General features: G+C 35.9%; 1 protein-coding gene across 2 annotated transcripts in view; it reads right to left on the bottom strand.

The window, feature by feature from the left end:
- Positions 1-22,101, bottom strand: part of LOC131154600 (ubiquitin receptor RAD23c-like) — a 56,404-nt gene that overhangs the window by 13,608 nt on the left and 20,695 nt on the right. For both annotated transcript variants that reach the window (XM_058107517.1, XM_058107518.1), the window contains exons 3-6: positions 19,205-19,258; positions 8,342-8,421; positions 8,205-8,252; positions 7,364-7,411 (exon numbers count right to left, since the gene is read on the bottom strand). In XM_058107517.1, coding sequence (XP_057963500.1) covers positions 7,364-7,411; positions 8,205-8,252; positions 8,342-8,421; positions 19,205-19,258 — 230 coding nt within the window. The remainder of the gene's footprint in view (positions 1-7,363; positions 7,412-8,204; positions 8,253-8,341; positions 8,422-19,204; positions 19,259-22,101) is intronic.

Below are 22,101 nucleotides of genomic sequence, written 5' to 3'. Positions count from 1 at the left end.
TTTTAATTTTAATCTCATTTTAGAATATTTTCAAAAACCTAAAATTCTGAAAATATTATCAAAAAAATCAAAAAAAAATTATTTATCATTTATTTAATCCATTTAAAAATCACATAGATTTCTTGAAATGTTTAAATCTTTCTTTCTACATTTTTTTTTATTTTTCAGTGATTATTTATATGTTTACCAATTTTTAAAAAAAAAAAAATTGTTTCGAAAATCATTGAAATTACAAAATTTCTAAGAAAAATGTCTCGCAAATAGCAAAAAAATAGGTTATTGAAGGATTCTAACTATTTGCATCTTTATCTTTACTTGCGATTTTATTTATTTCATTTTATTTAGTAATTTAAGGTGGGGAACAAAAGAAAATTCTCAAAATTTTCTAAAAACATACAGAAATTTCCCAAAATGCAATAAATAAATGAATAAACAAAAATAAATCAGAAAAAATTATTGAAGGGATTTTCTCAACTAAGCTAGCACTCAAAAGTTGTTAGCTTCATGTTCAACCATCACACAAATTTCTAGTTCTGGTCCAAACAGCCTTATTTATTTATCCTTTTGTGCCTAGCCTTTTTTATGATAGCTGTCATGGCATGTTGCACTAACAATAATCCCAGTGCAAACTATGGGATGATGTGTTTAAAATAATACTTAAGAGACATCTGTGGAAGTAAGGAACACAATGAAATGCTTTAAGAGAACCCTTTAATCACTGACCAAAGAACACACCTTGCATATTTCCTCTTATGAATTTATTTTTTATATATACAGTTCCTTCATGTCCAATTTCTATTTAACTAGTTAGTGTCCAATAAAAAATAGGACAACTAATCAATCTAACAATGAATTCTTAAAAGGGTGCTCTAATGCTCTCTAAGCATTGGTAATGTGAAAGAACTATACATATTCAATTGGATAATTGGAAGGGAGGATACATGGTGACTTCATATAAAGGAGGCAATCTAATTGAAATTAAAGACAATTCTATTTAATTTGTGAAACCATGGTTAATTTGTAGCATTCATGGAATGAGATCGATGGGGGTTTTAACACCTTCCCCATGCAAAACCATACTCTTAAACAGAAACTCTAATACATGAACCAAGCCCTACCAATTTTTATGAATATAGGTTTGACTCAACAATTTATTAAAATGGGTAATTAATTAAGTGATCTGAACACACATGAGACCCCATTGAAGTAGAAAGAGAAAACCCAATTTCCACATTTCTCACCACCAAATTAGGTCCCCAAGTCCACATTTCGCAACTAGAGACTCTATCAAGCATAATTTGAAAATTGAGTCAAAATTAACCATAAAATATCACCTAAATTTATTGTATTTTTATAATTTATAAAATTTCCTGTCTCCACATGAGCTACTCAATTATAGTTATGAACGTTTACATGTATATTGACTTGGGATTGTATTTGCTCACTTTACAAGCTTTCTACCTAGGATTTTCCTACTAGGATTAGTGAGGCAAAGTAAAGTAGCTCTCATGAGGCATGTGCCCATTCCAAGTAGGCACATGAAGAAACTCCCACTCAGTTTGAACCCTCTGCACTTGAAACATGTAACGGAAGAGATTCATGCTAATCCAAATGTGGGTGACAACAAGGACAATCTAGGAACGTTTCAACATTAGGAAATAGAAACAAGCCAACACAAACACCAGAGCACCATCCCAATAGGATGGAACCTCCACAGTTGTGCAAACTAGGATCCTACCGAACTGGGTGGATTAGAGCCGCTTGATCTTCAATTGGATTTACGTTGATTGGTCTTCTATGTATGCTTAATTTATATAAATATGTCTTTTCCAACTTGTTCAACAATAATATTATTTTATTCTCATTTATTAACTCGTGCTAATTATTTCTCACCTCCATGTTATCTTCATGCTTGCTTGCACCTAGAAGTAGGCATTGCCCTAAAATTTCAATCAACTGAGTGGATCCAATAAATGTCTCAATAATAGCGGAAGAACAATACAAAGTCATCATGTAAACAAAGTTGGCCGTGTTATAGGGATTGCTTGATTAGATTACCTAAGTTTCCTCTCCCAAGCAAGACAAATAGTAGACATCATCTAAGACAATCTAGATGATTTGATAAAAATTTTGAAGGGGTTGGACTCAAAACAAGCATCACAAGTTTTCCCCATTGTACGCTCATCAAATTTTTTATAGAAGTGGACTTGGTAAGGGATATGCTTGGAACTACAATTGAGCATTGGAATCCCTACTATCATTGTTTTACCTACAACCAGGTGGACATGGCCCCATGGATTGAACAAATCACCCTTGTGTGGACCAAATATGTCAATTTCAATTCCATTTTTTTCATATTCTTCCATCCATATACGCATGTCTACATGGAGCTAATGAATTGTTTTTTCTTTGTCCGAGTTTCTACTTCTAGCTCCCCAACTGGAACCATCATCATAACTCTTTTGTATGCTGCTTTTTTTCCTTATCTAGCTTGGCAATCTCTTCATTAGCATACACGACAAAGGTAGTGGCAGCCAAACAACCCCTTCACTAGAATCTTGTTCAAATAGTTTCTTCATGTAGTATAAATTACAACCTTCACAGTCCCCTTATCTTTAACATAGGGGTCTAGGTTTCTAGTTGCCTTGTGCAACAAATTAGTCAATCACCATTAAAAAATTGTGCTCAAGTCTGGTTCAAGGTAAAACAATGACAATAGGGATCCAATGCTCAATTGTAGCTTTAACGATATGCCCTTATCAATATCCACTTCTAACAGAATCTAATGTAAGCATATTGAGAGTATAGCACTTGCTCACTGAATTCTAATCAAATCATCTAGATTGTTCTATGTGAGGTTTATTCTTGCCTTCCTTAGGGGAGGAGGCTCATGTAATCTAATCAAGAAATGCCCACAAATTTGGGCAAACTCTATGCGCATAGGTACATCCCATTGTTCTTCCTCTCATACCAAGATCTTCATTGGTTCCATAGAAGCAATTGATTGAAAATTTAAGGCCACGCATAGCTACAAGCACGCATGATGATAACATGGAGACAAGAAATAATTAACATGAGTTAATAACAAGGAAAAAAACATTATTGCTCTAGTGGACAAAAAAAAACATATTTATAAAATTAAGTGCATAGTAAGACTAATCACAATAAATCCCAAGATCAAGAAGTGGCTCCCATGCTACTCTATTTGGTAAGATCCCATTTAGCACAACTTTAAAGGCTTTATCCTGCAGGGTTCGCACTTTGGCTTTCGTGTTTCCCAAATTGTTCATATTGTTGCTTACACTTTTAGCAAAATCCTTAAACATCACCCGTTGCATGTTTCAAGCAAAGAAGGCTCAAGCTGATTGGATGCGCCTGCACAAAGACACATCTCACGATGGCTACATTACTTTGCCCCTTGACTAATCCCACAAATAAAAGCATGGATAAAAGGCTTGTGAAGTAAACAAATACAATTCCCACCTAACATTCAGAGTAGACATAATAGTACATGGACAATTTATATGGAAACATAAAGTTAATTTTGTAAACTATAAAATGACCATTAATTTAATTGGCAATTATCTATAGTAAATTTTGGCTTCACTATTAATTGTCCCCAAAATATTTGCCAAGTTGTGGCAACATGCCAAGATGGGGACCCAATGCCTTAATGAATTGGAAGAAAAATGGCAATTGGGTTTCTTTTTCTAATCTATTGGAGTCGGTAAAGACCCTTTAATAAATCCTATTTGTAGTTAAGTCACCTAATTAACTACCCATTTTAATGAATTGCTAACTCAACTAGATTTATAAAAAACGATAGGATTTGATTTCCAAAATAGAGCCAGGTTTGGGAATAGGTTATGCATGAAAAAAGGCAATAGGGCCTCCCCTCGCAATAGTTCCGTAACTCATACCAACTTACCATGACCAAAGTACCATGAATTTGACAAATCAAGTAAAATGGTCATAATACGAATACCTCCTGCATTTGTTATTGAGTCACCATACAACCCATCCAATAGTCCAATTGAGCCTACAGGGTCCTCTCATATCAAGAATCCTTAGTGCAAGAGTACTTTTTTCAAGAATCCATCATTGGATTGATTAATTGACCTCCTAATTATTGAAAATTAATGAGCTAAATAGCAACTGCATTCAAAGGAATTGTACTCTATATACAACAAATGTACTCACTAGAAGACTATGCAGGCTGTATTTTGAGATTTTCGATTCAAACATTCTGATTTCAAAGCTGTGTTTTTGAGTAGTCCTGAAAGATCCTTTTAAATACATTGTCCCCTCAACTTGCATGGGTATTGTGGCTAGCTCAACATATCCTAACTCAACAAAGGGCCAGTAACAAAAAGGATAAATAACAAATCAGGCAACTTAAGCATACAAGCAACTAGTAATAAGTGTGATGGTTAAACTTGCATGTGACAACCCTAAATGCAACTTAGGTAAAGAAAGCCCTAAATTTTTTCCTCCAATTTTCCATTATTTTTTTCCCCATTTTTTCGGAATATTTGTAAATTCTTTTAGAAAACTTTGAGATTTTTCATACTTATAAAATTATTAAAATAAATATATAAATAAAATAAAGGAAAAAATGTAAATTGTTAAAATCCTCCAAAAATCCAATTTTTTAGGGGTCATTTTTAATCACAATCAAAAATTATGAAAACAAAAAACTAAAAATGCAAACTATAAACTAGAAATAAAAACTAAAAAATGGAAAACCAGCAATATTTTTGGTTAATACTTCAAAAACTAACACAAATTAAAAGCTTGATTGAACAAATGCACCTTTTTGTCCTTAGGTCAAATTATAATAAGATAATAGGATCAAAATAATAAAAATATAAAAGAATACAATGAAAAGTATTATTAAAAAATAAAAATTATTAAAAATTGTTAAATTTAAAAACTTAAATTTTAGTGCTACAAGAACAGTCTTATTGTACATAAAAATAGTAAAAAGAATAACTTCTAATATTTATTTTAGCAATTTTTAAGAAATAGTATATAAAATTTTTATTTTAATTATTATTCAAATTTAAATGGCCATTTAATTTTAATTTTAATTAATAATTATGCATAGAATGAATGATTTAATTGAAAAAAGTTAATTTTGGATATTTTAGTAATCTAAAAACAATTGAAAACCAAAAATTTTGATTTTTTATTTTTTATTTTTTAAAAATAGTTGGAAGCTAACAATTTAAACAAAAAACTAGCAACATAAACAAATCGTTATCATAATATGCTCCATCACATTAAAGCAGCAAAATTACAAAACATATCGAGATTCTTTTAGAACTCTATTCCTAGATTTTTTGCAATTTTTATTAATATTTAATTATTTTTTAAATAAATCAGACAAAAATAGGTAAATAAGCACCCAAAAAATTAACATTTTTCTGAATTTTTAATGATTTAAATGAGTCAATAAATATTGCAAATTAACAGCAATAACTAGAGACTTTTTTCTATTTTAAAAATTTTTAAACAATTTAAAATGAGATAAAAATAATAATCGTAATAAGCATGCTAAACACCAAAAGGGGGAGGGGGAGGGGCAGAAGACGATCATTCCATCCTCCATTCCCATGAGGATAAGCTCTAGAAACCAGAAGTTCCTTTTCTTGTCTGTCTATTGAATATCAAAGGAAAGTCAGGGACTGTAAATAGAAGCAGCACCAGGAATAGGACAGCGCTTCAGAGGGCCACCACCACCATGAGAGACTGAACCAAACCATCAGTGGCGCCTTTAGCCGCAGGTAAGTCTATCTGTAAAGGGGGTGGGGGTGTGCATAGCTGGGGGTGTCTCTCCTTTTCTTTATGCAGCCCTTCCCTGCCTGTGTATTGCACAGCCTTTATGTTTCTCAAACGTAGGCACAAACCCTCATTATATAGAATTTGGGTGAGGAGATAGCAGGATACTACATTAAAGCAGCATTTCCCTTTCCCAAATCATAATCAAGGAATATTACCCAAATTTGCATGGAAAGATTTTGTTCCTTAAACTCCTCTTTCCTTCCCCTTAATTCCTATTACATATTTCCATACTTTGTAAGGACAAGACAAGCAACTGCATAAGATTGAGCACCAGCAAATTTGCAGCACACTGGAATCAATGCCAGTCTCAAGCTGATTTTATGTAATTGTAATTTTCTTACAATTTGTATACTCCAAATTGTACATGGAACTTGACTGAATTTGCTGGACTATAATTGTTGTTTTTTCATTTTTTATTTTTATTCATTTATTATTATCATTATTATTGCATTGGTTAAATATTGGACAAACCGAAAAAGCAGGGATCTGGACTTCTCTGGCAGCCAATTTTAATTAATTGTTCAATTGAATAAATAATCCAATTGCAGCCCAGGCGACACCATGGTTTTAAATTGCGGTAACGGGTAGCGTAACATAATGGTAATAGGTGTAACGGGAAGCGGGAGTAGTGGATATTACATAATGGGTAGCGGGTGTAACGGCCGTGAATTTTTTTGAAGCACGCACAACCTTGTGCATATTAGTGTACTTACATGTTTTAAGCTTTTTAGCCCTTCTTAGAAAGAGTTTTAGTATATTTTGGATCCTTTAGTTCGAGTAACTAAATTATTTGGTGAGGGCAACAAGTTTACATTTGTTTTAAACCACCATTGATAGAAAAATTATGTGTGAGCATGTATTTATACTTCTCATTGTTCTTATCTTTGGTAAATTCTTATGTGTGCTAAATTAATTAACAAAACAAAATACATTATACACACAATTAATCTATTAGACACATAACACATACGAATAATACAAATATAAAATAGCTAGAAAAGAAAGAAGATTGAAGTTGAAAAATATAGAACATAAATATCACATTACTAATATTATCAAAATAAAATATTTTCCAAACATGTTAGTATTTTCAAATTGTTAATTAATGCATCTATTGTGAGTATTTAATGAAATAATAAATTTTGTATCATTGGCATCCTCATTATAATCTTTTCCCCCTCTTGCCTCATGGTATATTGAGAATAATATATAAAAGAGAGGAAAAAAAGGAGAAGAAAAAGTTAAAAAAAATATATATTTTTTTGGTGTAACAGTCTTGTAGCGGTTACGTAATGGCTTCTACGGCTGTGATTTTTCTTCCCACCGATTTCGCGGTGTGTAACAGTATCGATAACCCAAAAAATCGTTACGTAACGGCGTTACATAACGGTCGCAGCCATTATTTAAAACCATGGGCGACACAAACGCATGATGAACCTTACATCAGTCAAAATGGGGAACTACACATGATAGTCCAAATTAGAAGTGGAAGATTAAATTTAATATATAAAAAACTCACTCAGCAGTAGCTAGAGCTGCAGGAGCAGCTGCGGGAATAGATGGAGGCCTGCAAAAGGTGGAACATTACATCAGATTATAAATTATACAAGAAAACACAAAACATTAACAATGCCATGGACCATAGTCTTAAATTTCCACAGAACTGTCAAATTTTCCTGTATTCCATCACCCTCAAAATTGAAGTGGCAGTCAGTTTCCATGTTTTACAAAATTTCCAACAAAATTTCCACAAATCATTCAACATTCATCAAAACCAGGGTTCCTTCTATTGAATAGCAATGGGAAGGAAGGAATTGAAAACAGAAGCAGTTCAAGGGGGAACAGGACACCACTGCAAGCGGCCACCACCACTGGAGATTGAACAGACAAATCAAGCAACTACACAAGATTGAGCCCCAGCGAACTCATGACACTGGAGTCTATGCCAACCTCAGCCAATTTTATGTAATTGTAATTTTCTGTACAATTTATATACTCCAACTGTACAAGGGACTGGACTGAATTTGTTGGTCCATGATTTATTATTATTTTTTCTTCATTTTTTAATTTAATTCGTTATTGCCATTATTATTTGTCCATCAGTTATTGAAAATTTTAACAAACCAAAACAGGGAATCAGGACCTCCCAGACTGCCCATTTCAATTAATTCTTGAACTGAATGAACAATCCAATCATATTAGCTTAAATTAAAAGAAATGTCCAATTTTCCTTAAATACTAGACCAGGTAACACCAAACACACGATGGGCCTCAAATCAAGATGGTCAAAATAGGATATCTACGCATGATGATCCAAAATTAGTTGTGGAAGATATAAATTTAATATATAAACAACTCACTGGGCAGTAACTGGAGCTGCAGGAGCAGCTGTGGGAACAGATGGAGGCCTGCAAAATGATGAACATTACACCGGGGTATAAATTATACAAGAAAACACAAAATAGTAACAATGCCATTGACAGAAATCCAAACTCACTGCGAGAAAGCTGCTACAGGAGCTTCAGGTGCTGCTGTTATTGGAGTTGTATTTGGAGGTGGGTCACTTGTCTGTGGGGCCTACATGAAGTCAACTTCATTAAATGTGTTTTACAAGCCAAAATGAAAATGAAACTCCACTTGAAAGGTGTGGTGTAAATTGGAAAAAAAAACAAACAAACAAACAAAAACAATAATGAAAATACTGACCAGCAAATAAACCTATATTATGCTAGACAGGAAGAAGTAAAACAAGCTATTCATCATTAATTAAGTTCCAGGTACTACTGTTAGATATTATATCTTGATTTTCAAGGACACCACATAGATGGCCAGATCTGTCTGGCATGCCAGGGGCACAAACTTGAAAAATATAGTCAGAAAAAAAGTCAATAAAAGTCTTGACCAAATTATAGCAATCTCCAAGGGTCAATTTGGCTACAAACATTGTATGGCGAATTTTTAGATTCTGAATATTCAAGACAAATTGGGAACGCCAATGAACATAAAGTAAGATTTCAAAATGTCAAACAAATTTGGTCCATCAATGAACATAAAATAAAATAGAGACATGGAAAACGCCAGTGTGTGAGATACAGAATCAATGTTCACAGGCCAGAGAAGGCAAACACCTCTGCAGAATATGCAGAATCAATATTCAAAATTTCAAAAAAGGCAATACCTGTGAATTTTTTCAAAGAATATCGAAGTCCAAATTAGTTTTTGATATGCATATGAAGAAAATTCAACACTAAATAAATTAAATTCCAATAATATTAACTAATACTACCAGAGTAGTTTGAAATATACAGCACAAAATATATAAGGTAGTTTCTGGCTTCCAGCAATCCCTTGAACATGTGTCTCAAAGAACACTAACCTTGCATTTGAGAGCATGGTATTCTACCTTGGATTTGGATGTGTGTGGATTTGGACAAAAGTTAGTATGAAATTACCTTGAAAGTCTTTTCCCAGTTCACACAAATCCAAATCCAAGACAGAAATCCGTGCTCACAAACACTACCATGATTAGTTGACCATTCTAGATGACCAGTAATTTCTTTTTTGACAAGTAATAAGTTTATTGATAACAAAAATGAACACCAATTACACAAGGAGTGTACATGGGGTAAATAAATCAAAAACAGAAATTACAAGAATCTAGTAAATCAAAAACAGAAGCAAATGATTGGTTTTGCAAAGCAGCCAACCAATCCATCAAAGTTGTAAAGAAAAATAGCTTCAGGTCCAAAATGGATCTTTCCTTATCTTCAAAACACCTACTATTTCTCTCCCTCCAAAGACACCACAATAAACAATAAGGAACCATCAACCAAATAAACCCATTTCGATAACGACCAAAGCTGCCTTGCCAACATGCTAGAAGTCCCACTACAGATTTCGGCATGACCCAGCTCACTCCAAACAAACCAAATACCATAACCCACAAGTCCATCGCAAACGGACAATGAATAAAAAGATGATCAACCGTCTCATTATTACACTTGCACATGTAGCACCAATCCAAAATCCAAACCTTTCTTTTTCGTAAATTGTCAATCGTTAAGCATTTCCTTAAAGCAGCAGTCCAAACGAAAAAAGCTACTCTAGATGGAATTTTCTGCTTCCAAATACTTTTCCAAGGAAAACCACAATCTTTGGAGCCCATTAAAATACCATAATAACCTTTAACCAAGAAGCCCTTCTCTCTATCAGATTTCCAGCACATCTTATCCTCACCAGACCCCTTCACCGAAGCACCATATATGGTATCCATAAAACCAGCCAAGGCCTCTAATTCCCGAAGATGCATAACCCTAAAGAAACTTACATCCCAAAACAAGACTCCACTATCAAACTTCATAAGCTCAGCCACACTAGCTTCTTTATTTCGGCAAAATCTATACAACTCAGGATAGCTGACAGCAAGAGACGTCTCACCCCAAATTTCACCTTAGACCCATTTCCAATATCATATAGAAAGTGGCAAGAAAAAGAAGACCATCCCCGACTAATATTTTTCCTCAAGCCAACACCATGTGGACCATTAACAGGCCTAGTACACCAACCACTCCATTCACAGCCGTATTCACCTCTATCACTTGCCTCCAAAGAGCAGCCTTCTCCATCCCAAATCTCCATAACCACTTCCCAAGCAAAGCTTCATTAAACTGTCTTGCCTTCCTTATCCCCAAACCACCTAAAGAAATGGGATAGCAAACAGTATCCCATTTAACCAAATGGAATTTTGGTTCATCACCAATGCCACCCCATAAAAAATTCCTTTGAAGTTTCTCAATACGGTTAGCCACAGCAGCAGGAATAGGAAATAAAGATAGTAAGTGGGTAAATTAGATAGAGTGCTTTTAGTTAACGTGACTCTTACCTCCCGTAGATAAGTACAAACATTTCCACCCTGCTAACCAGTAATTTCTTTTAAAAGGAGTTAGGGAGATTTTAATACTGTGCTTTTCTCTCATAAATGGAGTGGAGAAAACGCCAAGAGTCTGCCAGGCAGAATTTACAAAGCCTATGCATGAAAATTTCTTCTTCAACTTTCCTTTTATGAGCAGCTCCTTTACATGAAAACTCTATGGACCGACCCTATCCAGAATTAACAGATTCTGGTGATTAAGGATTGGGAGGATATTTTTCCAATCATGATCCTAAAACTTTCTCCAAAACCTACTTTTTATCACCATCTTACTTTAATGGATCTAGAAGGGGCGCAATAGGGTCCAAAACTGTTTCTAGTTTGAGAACATGTAGCTTAAAGCAGAGGGTCTTTATTAGAAAAATTAGAGGTTTGTGACACAGCATTCAAGTAGAGGGATGTCCTAGCTTTGTTGTTGCAAGCAAAATGAAATGATAAAAGTAGGAAATCAAAATGCAGAGTATGGAGATGAGTCATGTTGCTATAAATAAAGATTGCTCATGAGGCGAGCTTTGATCCAAATCACACAACAACCACTCCAATTGTAGAGGTAAGCCTGCGAATATCACACCCTCTCCAGACCCCTAATATGGCATGGGAGCCTTTTCCACTAGGTGTTACATGTGTCAGGCATCTTTGGGTTTTTCCAAGGAGGAAAAGTAAAAGAACTATCCAATGTAATTAATATAGAAGAAATATCTTGGCATCAAGGAGAAAGGGATTTTGGCCCAAAGAGGGGTAAAAAAGAAAAAAAAAAAGGTTCCATTAACTTTTGATAAGCTGGAAATTGAGGGGAAAACCTTTTTTTTTTTTTAAAGCACATTGAGGGGAAACTTTTGAGGATTAAAGAGCAATGAATGATGAGATTTGTAATTAATTACAAGCTTATGCCCTGAATCAGAGCTGGATGGCCTAATTTAAAAGAGACCTTGATTTTCTGACTTTTACGTGAGGAAGAAACCAAATGATAGCATATGCCCTTTAGTGAGGAGGAGCTAAATTCCATCAAGCAGTGCAATGGACACACAACGTCAGACTTGGACAGGTTTACAATGGCTTGCAAACTAATTGGGATGCAACAAAAGGTTGAGATGATGGGAAATTTTGAGAACTTGCACAACTCCATGGATTTCGTGAATTGATTAAATGCATCTTTTGTTACTTTGATCCTAAAACAGAATGGGATTTAACATAAAATACTATCAACCTATTTTCTTGGTGGGGTGTGTAAACTAGATCATCTTGAAACTCAAAGCCTCAAGGGCTAAAGGAGGTTATAGGTAATGTTGTGGGACCTAGGCTAATTCTTGATGCAGTTCATATGGCTGATAAGGTGGTTGATTCCCAGATTAAATGGAGGGCGGTGGAAGTGATCTACAAACTTGACATGGAGAAAGCTCATGATTGATTTGGGATTCATTGTCTTCAAATTAGGGATAGACTTCAAAGAAAATGGATTTTTCAATCAAAAAATGCACTTTCCCAAGTTTCCCAATTCTCATCAATGGTTGCCCACAAGACCCTTTCGATCTTCATGAGGATTGAGGCCATCCAATACTCTTTCCCTTTTGTTATTCATAATTATCATGGAAGTGCTTAGCAAGATGTTAACTAATATTTTGAATGTCAGTCTGCTAATTCAATGTGAGAAGAAAGGATAGGGTTACAAAGATGTCCACTTTTTTGTTTTCTGATGATACTATTATTTTTATGGGGTGAATGTTGATCAAATTCTTAAGTTGAGAGGTGTTCTTTATGTTTTGAAGCAATCTGGTGATAAGGTGAATCTAAGCCAATAGTGAGCTGATTCAAGTAAGGGATGGTGTGGATGGTGATCCCTTGGTGGAGATTTACCATCTGTAAATCTATATAATCACCTCCTTGCCATAGATTATGGAATTGATCAACATCAAACTGACATGTGCATAATAGTTAATTTAATTATAATCATTTAAAAAAAATAGTCAATTTAATTATTAATTACATTACACCTGCATTCTTGCAGCAGGTCAAGATTAGGTGCACTCAATGACACATGCCAGGTTCTCTTGGTCCCTACCCCCTTGACCTTTTCTTAAGCTACTCAAGCGTCCGCATGTCATTAGTGACATGTGTTTTCCTATTTTATCTCATTCTAAGCATGTGTCATGACCAGATTTGCTCAAAAATTATCGCTCGTTTTTTTATTAATTGAGATGTAGCATGTCATTCTACCATATAAGTATCCCTTGGTGGAGATTTACCATGTGTAAATCTGTATAATCACCTCCTTGCCACATAGATTATGGAATTGATCAACATCAAACTCACATGTGCATAATAGTTAATTTAATTATAATAAAAAAAAAATAGTTAATTCTTCTCCTTCTTCTTCAAAAATTACAGGCATGCCCTTCGAACTCAAAAACCTGAACTTCCTGCCAAAATATCTCAACACCACCCATGCCATCAAAAACACACACTTTCAAAGGCCCTCCCCCAAAATTCCATCACCTTCCAACCAACCGTGTGGCCCCACTCACACCACCTGAATCATTCCCCAGCATCACCCATTTAAACTCTAGTTTACGTCTTTCTTAACACACCCCCACCACAATAGCAATCACCAACCTTTGATCTACCTCTACCTGAAGTTCCATAGCCGGAGATTTGCGCCCCATGAGCCAGCAACGCACATGTGGAACTTTTCTCCCTTTGTTTTACAACTTCCAAACCGAAAAAAGAATTGCTTCCAGCCACTATATTATGACTTTTCGCTACAAAAACCAGAAATTCCATGAACCTATATGATTGACAGCTTGATTACTTGAATTTGGTACAATTTTGAAGGATTTCTAAGCACTGCCAACATTACAATCAAATCAAATTGCTGCTTGCAAGTTGTGTGAGGATTTTTTTCACTCAAAGATTGTTTTTAAAAAATTGGTAGTGAAGTTTGTGGCTGGCATGAATAGACTGAGGATTGTTCAAAATGTCTAAAGGGTTCTTGGTGATATATAAGTGCAAGAAGGTGACTAATGTCCGTCCGGAAGGGTACAAAACATTGAGAATGCCCTGGAGATTATTACTAATGCTTTGAATAGGCTAACAACTGAAGTTGCAACCTAAGGTTAGAGGCACATGGAATTTCCCACCAAACAGGAAAGTGGGAGCTCTTGTCCCCCATATTTTTGAGTTGTGTGAAGGCCAAAATGATCATTTGAGTAAGGGAATTAAACTAGAAGTTTCAGACTTCAATGGTGATGGTTCCCCAAATGAATCTGATGATTGGGGTGCATTCCTTGGAGTACTATTTCCAATGGTATGACAAAAATGAGGATAGAAAGTTGTATTTGGCTGAGTCAAAATTGAAGGGAACTGCTCGTATTTCATGGAATAAACAACAGTAAATATTTAGAAGGAGATTTGGGGAGAATAAAACATGAGATGAGATGAAGTTGTCCACACAGGAGCAATTTGTGCCTCCCAACTGCCAACGGTGTGTTCATCTCCAACTCTTTGATTTGAAGCAAGAAAGGACAGTATCATTTCGCTACTCTTGCCAACATAGAATGAAACAAAGATGTGATGATAGCTTTGTGAAGGAAAGGGTTGAAGCCACCAATTGCTGCATGTCATCTCATTACAGTTGGGGATGCACTACAGGTTGCCACTTAGTTGTGAAGAAGTTAAATTTTGAAGTCAGGCCTCATCCCAATCCATACAAAATTGCTTGGGTGAACAATACCGACTTGAAGGTCCATGATCGTTGCTTGCTTGCCTTCAAGATCAATTCAATTATGGATACAATGCAGTGTGATATCCTTGCTCTCAAGATTTGTCATATCCTTTTGGACCATCCATGGTAATTTGATAGGAGGGTTAAGCATGATGAATATGAAAATTCTTATTTCCTCTCCATCGACAAGAAGTATAAGTTGATGCTATCTCGAGTTCTTTTACTCACCAAAATGATGTGTACCACTTGTTCCTTTCTTATGAAGCAAGATGATTCTATTCATGGTGATGGGATTTTTGGTACTTTCCCAACTCAACAGGATCAAGTTCTTTAAAAAAAAAAAAAGGGTGAAGGGGGGGGGGGGTGATGCAGGATAAGAAGCGAGAATGTGGATGGATCATTTTGACCCAATTTGGAAGTCTATGTCAAAGAAGAGGGTCAATGGATTATTGGGTCCTAGTCCTCGGCCCAAATGTGCTTAGTTAATTAGTTATCTATGATGTATGTATGTGTATTTGGAGGCTTGTTTTTAATATTAGTGTTTTTTATTCAGGCAGGGTGTAGTTTTAGGGGTGTGTGTGTAATCTCACTCCCTCCCTTCCCCTAACTTAACAGGGTCAAGTTCTTTTCAAAAGGGGGGGTTGATGTAGGACAAGAAGCAAGAATGTGGATGGATCAATTTGACCCATTTCAGAGGACTATGTCAAAGAAGAGGGTCAATGTATTATTGGGTCCTAGACCCAAACGTGCTTAGTTAATTAGCTGTTTATTATGTGTGTATGTCATCCCTCCCTCTCTCAACCTCTTAGACAAGCCTTAAAAAGAATTTTATAAAGGCTAGTGACCAAACAAATACGCCTGAAATCCCTCACCCTCAAAGATCTCTTCTTCTTTGGGATTAGGGCTAAAAAAGTAGAATTCACACTATATCCCATAACCCCCTACTATGAAAATCCTCATAAAACTTCGATATGTCCTCCTACAAAACCTCCCAACTCTCTTGGGGGAAAAAAATAAAAAAGAGGCTATCATCAAGCTATCTGATTAGTGAATTTCTTGACCTTCATAAGGCCTCTCAAGGTTGTCTGCAATGGGAATCCAATCAAAACCCTCGAACATCAATCTATTTGGGTGCTCCTTTGTGTACATATGCTGGTAAAAACTTGTAATCTCATCTCCAATCTGGGTATGAGCCATAACAAAGCTCTTTAGGTCTACTTCAAACTCTTGATGAAACCTTTCCTCCTCCTCCCACTAGCCACCCTATGTGCGTTTGTTTTGGGTTTTTTTTTGGGTGGGGGGGGTGGGGGAGAGGTGGTAGGGGTGATACCAAATTACAATCCCCTTGCCCAGCCCATTCCATCCTCAATTTCTAGCACCCTTAAATAACACCTCCAATAATTGCATAGGGTAGTTCTTCTAGCTCTATCCTCCTCATCTAACAAACCACACTCCCTCCAACCTATCCAAACCAACCATTTCAAAAATAACATTGTTTCATCTCTTCGACATTCCCGAAAACCTCTTCATTCCAAGGTTTCATCTTAACAAACTTCAGCTATTTCATCAATTTGAAGCCCCCTCCCAGCCCTTGATTTGACACTCCCCCCACCAGCCCCTCATATACTCGCAGAATGAGGGGTGAATCAACCACATGTTCTCAAATCTAAAAGCAGCAAAACCTCACTTCACTGAGTTGGAATCTAGAAGCACATGGCAATGACTTGAAGCAAGCTTAACAAGGGTCTCCAACACTAAATGTGGAAATATGTCTTCCCACACAGTAAGGAACATGAATCTATCAATATGAGAATATGCATGTGTATCTCTAGAAGCATCCAAGTAGAAAAAACCATTGCCTAAAGGAATGTCACTTAGCCAATAGACCCATCCAAAGAAATCAAAACAACTTATATTGATAGAAACCCTCAACCCCCCTAATCTTTCCCTAGACCTGTGAATAACATTGAAATCTCCCCTACAAACCATACGGTTTTAAATAACGGTCATGACCATTACATAATGCCATTACGTAATGGTTTTTGGGGTTCCCAATACTATTATAAGTATGAAATTGATGGGAAGAAAAATCACAACCGTAGTGGCCGTTACAGACCGCGACAGTTAAGGCTGCTACAACCATTAAGTAACTGCTACATGACTATTTATTTTATTTTTTACTTTTTCTTCTCACTTCTGTTTCCCGTCCTCCCCCCCCCCCCCCCCCCCCCCCCCCCCCCCCTCCTTTCTTTTTTTTTCCATAAATCATTCAATATACTATGTGGGGAGAGGGGGAAAAGATTATAGTGAGGATGATAATGATACAAAATTTATTACTTTTTTAAATACTCACAAGAGATGCATTAATTAACAATTTGAAAATACTAACTTGTTAGGAACCCAAAAGCACATGGCTTTAAGCAAGTCTAACAAGGTTCTCCTACACTACATGTGGAAATATGTCTTCCCACATATTAGGGAACATCAATCTATCAATACAAGAATATGCATGTGTATCTCTAGAAGCACATCTTTGCCCACAATTGAGGCAATGTAGCTTCTAGATGAAGTTGATTGGATTACTTTCCTCCTGTCCCTAATGTTGCTTCCTAAAATTTTTTCCACCCCAATGCCTCCATTTCGTATGGTACACATATCATTTGAAGAGCCCCTTTTACTTGTATCCTCTCCATCAATATAACGTCCAGAGGTGTTTGCTCTCATTTGTACCATAACAAAGTGATCGGGGCCCTAAATGTCTTCTTCACACATGGACTCTTGAGAAAAAGAAATAAGCACAGCACCCTCAACAACCATTGTTGCTCCTTTGAAATAGAGATGAAGAAAAATAGATGGTTGGTTTTCTTTGAAATGAACAAAGATCTTTTTTCTCAAAAACAAACTGTTTTTTTGGTGAAGATAACAATATTTTCCCTCTTGACACCCAAGATAGTCATCAGCTTGGTTGATGACTTCAAAGAGGTCAAGGCTCAAAAAGGATCAGGAAAAACTTCACAATAGGATCTAGTTATGGGTGAGAAAAGAAATTGAATGGGTATGGTTCTGCATTGAAGATCGATAGGTTACGTTCCATCAAGAAGTTTGAAAATTTCTAGTAATGGATTCAAAGTTAAGGTTGAGTGATGTTGCAAGCACAAACATGATATCGAAAGAAGGAGATTCTGCATAAAAGGACTGACGAGAAATTGCAAGAATTATCAAAACACCTAAATCTCTTATTTAAAATATATGTATATATAGACACATATATGAAATTGACAAGGATCAAGAATTGGATTCTAAAGGACCCAAACTCATCCACTCCCATATCATTCACATTATGAAAGAGCAAAGATCCCAAGAAAGATTGATGTCATCCCAACTATAGAAATGTAAACTAACATGCTAAGGAAGCATGAGAAATCCCTTCTCACCCTCCTATTCCCCCCCCCCCCCCAAAAAACAAAAAAAAAAAAAAAGGATGCTCATTATTGAGATGGACAAAAGGAAAAACTAGCACAATGGAAAAACAAATTGTAGTCAAGGGGGTGGGCTTACCCTTATCGAGAGCACTATCCAATCCACTGGTTTATTTCCCTACCTCTCTTTCCCATACTTGCCCAACAGCTAGGAGGTTAGCCCTTAGAAAATATTCAAAAAGTATTTCTTTTAAGGTAAGTGGGAGAGAATTTTAAGTACTACCAAAGGTGGTTTGGGGGTTAAAGATCTACTATCTTTTAATAAGGCCCTCCTCAAGAAATGGGATAGGCATTTTTTGGAGGAAAAGGATCACTTTCAAGGAATGGCATTGAAATCACATACGGTCTTGCTAGAAGTGGGTGGATCAATAGAGTTAGAAGAGAAAAGGGGGTAGGAAATACATAGGGAGATAGAAATAGGCTCTCAGCCACACAAAATTTAAAACTGGAAATAGAGAAAACTTTGTTTTTGGAAGGTTAGGCGGTGCAGGACCATCCATAGAATCTCTTTTCCCAGATTTCTTCTTGGTGTTGACGGCTTGACTTCAAATAAAGAGGTTCTAGAACGGTGGATATGGTTCAAAGGCTGCCGTGCTACCAAACTGAAACAGGACAATAAGGGAATACAGAGAGAGAAATAAGGCTGAGAACAGAAGAGAAGGTAAGAAGAAGAAAGAAGGAAGTGACTGCACATTGAGAGGGAAGGGAGTTTCAGGATCAAATTTTGATGACTGTTCCATCATGCTACAATGCACAACTACTTATACACCCAACATTATAAATAATAAATAATTACAAAATAATTTCAAAGTACTTAAAATATTCAGATCAACCCTAAAGTAAATAAACTTGAAAAATAACCAAATTTTACAACTAAAACTAAATCTTATGTCTAAATCAATAGCTACACTATAAACTTGCAAGTCTTTCATTGGTGATCCTCCATCGCATTGTACAAGGTGGCTGCTCTCTGAAAGTATGTCATCTTGTACCCTTTCCACCAACGCTTCTTCAATTCACTTATCATCATTTTATCGTATTAACAGTTTTTCGCTGATAAAAGTCATCCTGATTAACAGAAGCAACAGATGCCATTTTATCCCCACTTCCTCCCTGCCCCTATGAGCATTGGCTGGTTTGCAAATAGATTTTCCAGCACAGGACAGGTCCCAACAATCCCAAATTGCCATTCCTAATAATAATGGAAGCAATATAAACCTAATATGTCCATACCTTACTTGTAGGTGCAGCTGAAGTGGTTGAACCCTCACTAGACGAGCTCTTGTTCTGCCATTGTTTAAGCATACACGATAAAGAATTAGGACAAGTAATATTATGATTCACAATTGTGCTAATCAACACAAATATTTTGATTAAATCATCTTGCATAGTTGCATTGAACAAACCAAACTTGAATAGCAACCATAAGAGAAAGGGTCCGACCAATTACAATAATTTAAATAAATGTGTGTGTATGCATGTATTAAAAGTGAGGAAATATATTGAGCAACACCAAGAGCTACAAATAATGTGCTCACATAATGTGGAATTCCTTTTTCCTTTGAGATTAGAATACTACCTTGGAAAGGATACCAATGAGAACTTGTTTTCACAAGAAAGTCTCTTCCTTTTCAGTTACCTCATTTTACACTACTTCACAATCTTTTTTGTAAATTACTTTATTTCGCAATCTTTTTTTCTGAGTTAGTCTAGCTCACTATCTTGCAAATCACTACACCATATTTACCAAGGAATCCTACTCTAAGCTACCCACATAAGAGCATGTTTTTTTTCAAAAAAAAAAAAAAACACTTCTCATTTATAAATTAAAATTTATAAACATCTCTACCTCTCTCTCCCCCCCCCCCCCTCCCTCCCCACCTCCGCCTCCTCCTCCTCCTCCTCCTCCTCCTCCAATAAATCATTCTTGCGACCTTGAATTAATGTGTTTTTGAGTAATATACATTCCATCCAAGAAAGAACTTTTCCACATATAAAGGAAAACACAAAACTGGATTTGCAATATTTTCCCACTCTTTTCTTAAAAGAACACCCCCCCCCCCCCAAAAAAAAAGGTTGGCTCTAACATAAAAATCATCTAAATTGGATTTTGAAAAAGCCTATGATAGGGTGCAATGGAGTTTCTTGGACAAGGTTATGGATAGAAAAATTTCCATATGAGGTGGAAGAAATGGATTAGAGGGTGCTTATCTTTTGTGGTCTTTTATGTTTTAGTTAATGGAGAGGCTAGGTCTTGCTTTCATCTATCCAGGGGCCTTAGATAGGCAGATCCCCTCTCCCCTATTCTCTTTACTATTGTAATTGATGGTTTGAGCATGATGACTGAGAGAGGAGTTGATAGAGGGCTGGTGGACAGGATTAAGGTATAGATGACACTATTCTCCTCCTCACTAATAACATGGGTTGTGTGGGAAAACGTGTTTAATGACTTGTATTCTATTCATGTATAGTTAGCTATTTTAGAAAATTTTGTAATAGCCTACAACAACAACAACAACAACAAAACCAAGCCTTAGTCCCATAAAGTGGGGTCAGCTATATGAATCCTTTTTCCACCAATTTATGCGATCATGGACCATTTCTTTTTATAGATTCAAGGATATTAAATCCTTACTATCTCCTCCCAAGTAATTTTATGTCTACCCCTACCCCTTCTACTACCCTCCACAGCAACTAAGTCACTCTTCCTCACAGGTGCACTATGTGGCCTACGTTGCAAGTATCCATACCATCTGAGTCGTCCCTCTCTTATCTTCTATAGGAACTACACCTAACTTACCACGAATATGTCCATTCCTTAATTTATCTTTCAATATTATACCACTCATCCATCTAAGCATTCTCATCTCGACAACTTCTACTTTTTGGATATTATGTTTCTTCATCGCCCAACATTCCGATCCATATAGCATAGTTGTTCTTATAGTTGTCCTATAAAACTTCCCTTTCAATTTTAAAGGTATTCTAAAATCATAGAGCACACTTGAAGCACTTTTCGATTTTACCCAACCTGCTTTAACTCTATGCATTACATCATCTTCAATTTCTCCTTCAGCTTGCATAATAAATCTTTGTCTCTAATATTCCTCCTGCCATTACTGAAATTAAATTTCATATATTCTGTCTTATCTCTACTTATCCTAAACCCTCTAGATTCCAAAACTTCTCTCCATAATTCTAACTCAGCCTCTACTCCGTCCCTAATTTCATCAATTAATACAATATCATCTGCAAACAACATACACCATGGAACCTCCTTTTGAATACACTTAGTCAATTGGTCCATCACTCAAGCAAAAAGATAAGGACTCAAAACAGATCCTTGATGTACACCTATGGTGATTGGAAATTCTCTAGTTTCTCTATCTGTAGTCCTTACACTAGTCATTACTCCATCGTACATATCTTTAATGACATCAATATACCTACTACATATACCCTTTTTTTCTAAAACCCACCATAGAACTTCCCTAGAATTAGGCTGATTTGGTTAGTTTCCTATTCTGTTAGAATATACCATAAATCATAGGATCTGATATAACCTAGTTAATTTTCCTTTTCTGCTGCTAGGGTTGATGTATATAGCTATCGTTTTGTGTATTATTCGAAGAAAATGAAGAAAGTTCTTCCACGAAGTGTTTCTTAGTTTGTCATGATATCAAAGCCTAAAGCTCTTTTCTGGGATTAAAAACCTCTTCACACAGGCCTTCATTGCCGAGACCATACTGTTGCTTCTTTGTACCCTGTTTTTTAGTTCAAAAACAGAGTATTTTTGAACTTTTTCTGTTTAGCCTTCATTGATGAAATTTCTTAGAGCAATTTCCGTTCTTATTTCTACCTTTGCCAGCCTTCATTGCAGGTGGTTTCCGAATCAAGTGATCGGCCTTAATCACCAAGAGATCATTGCATGTGAAGAATGTTGGAGGTTGTAGAGACGACCGCTACAGCACAATCGGAGGAGATTGTTCGATCCCAACAACCCAGGGAATTGCAAAATATCCAGGCAGCATATAGGCTGAATGGAAAAAACCACCTCAAATGATCTCAACTTGTCCGCGCCGTGCTGAAGGGAAAGGGAAAGATCAGCCATCTCATGGGTACGAGGCCAA

Source organism: Malania oleifera, chromosome 4, assembly GCF_029873635.1.
Source record: "Malania oleifera isolate guangnan ecotype guangnan chromosome 4, ASM2987363v1, whole genome shotgun sequence".
NCBI classification, from domain to species: Eukaryota; Viridiplantae; Streptophyta; class Magnoliopsida; order Santalales; family Ximeniaceae; genus Malania; species Malania oleifera.
The sequence above is the reverse complement of the archived record's forward strand: the minus strand, read 5'-3'. Positions and strand labels throughout refer to the sequence as shown.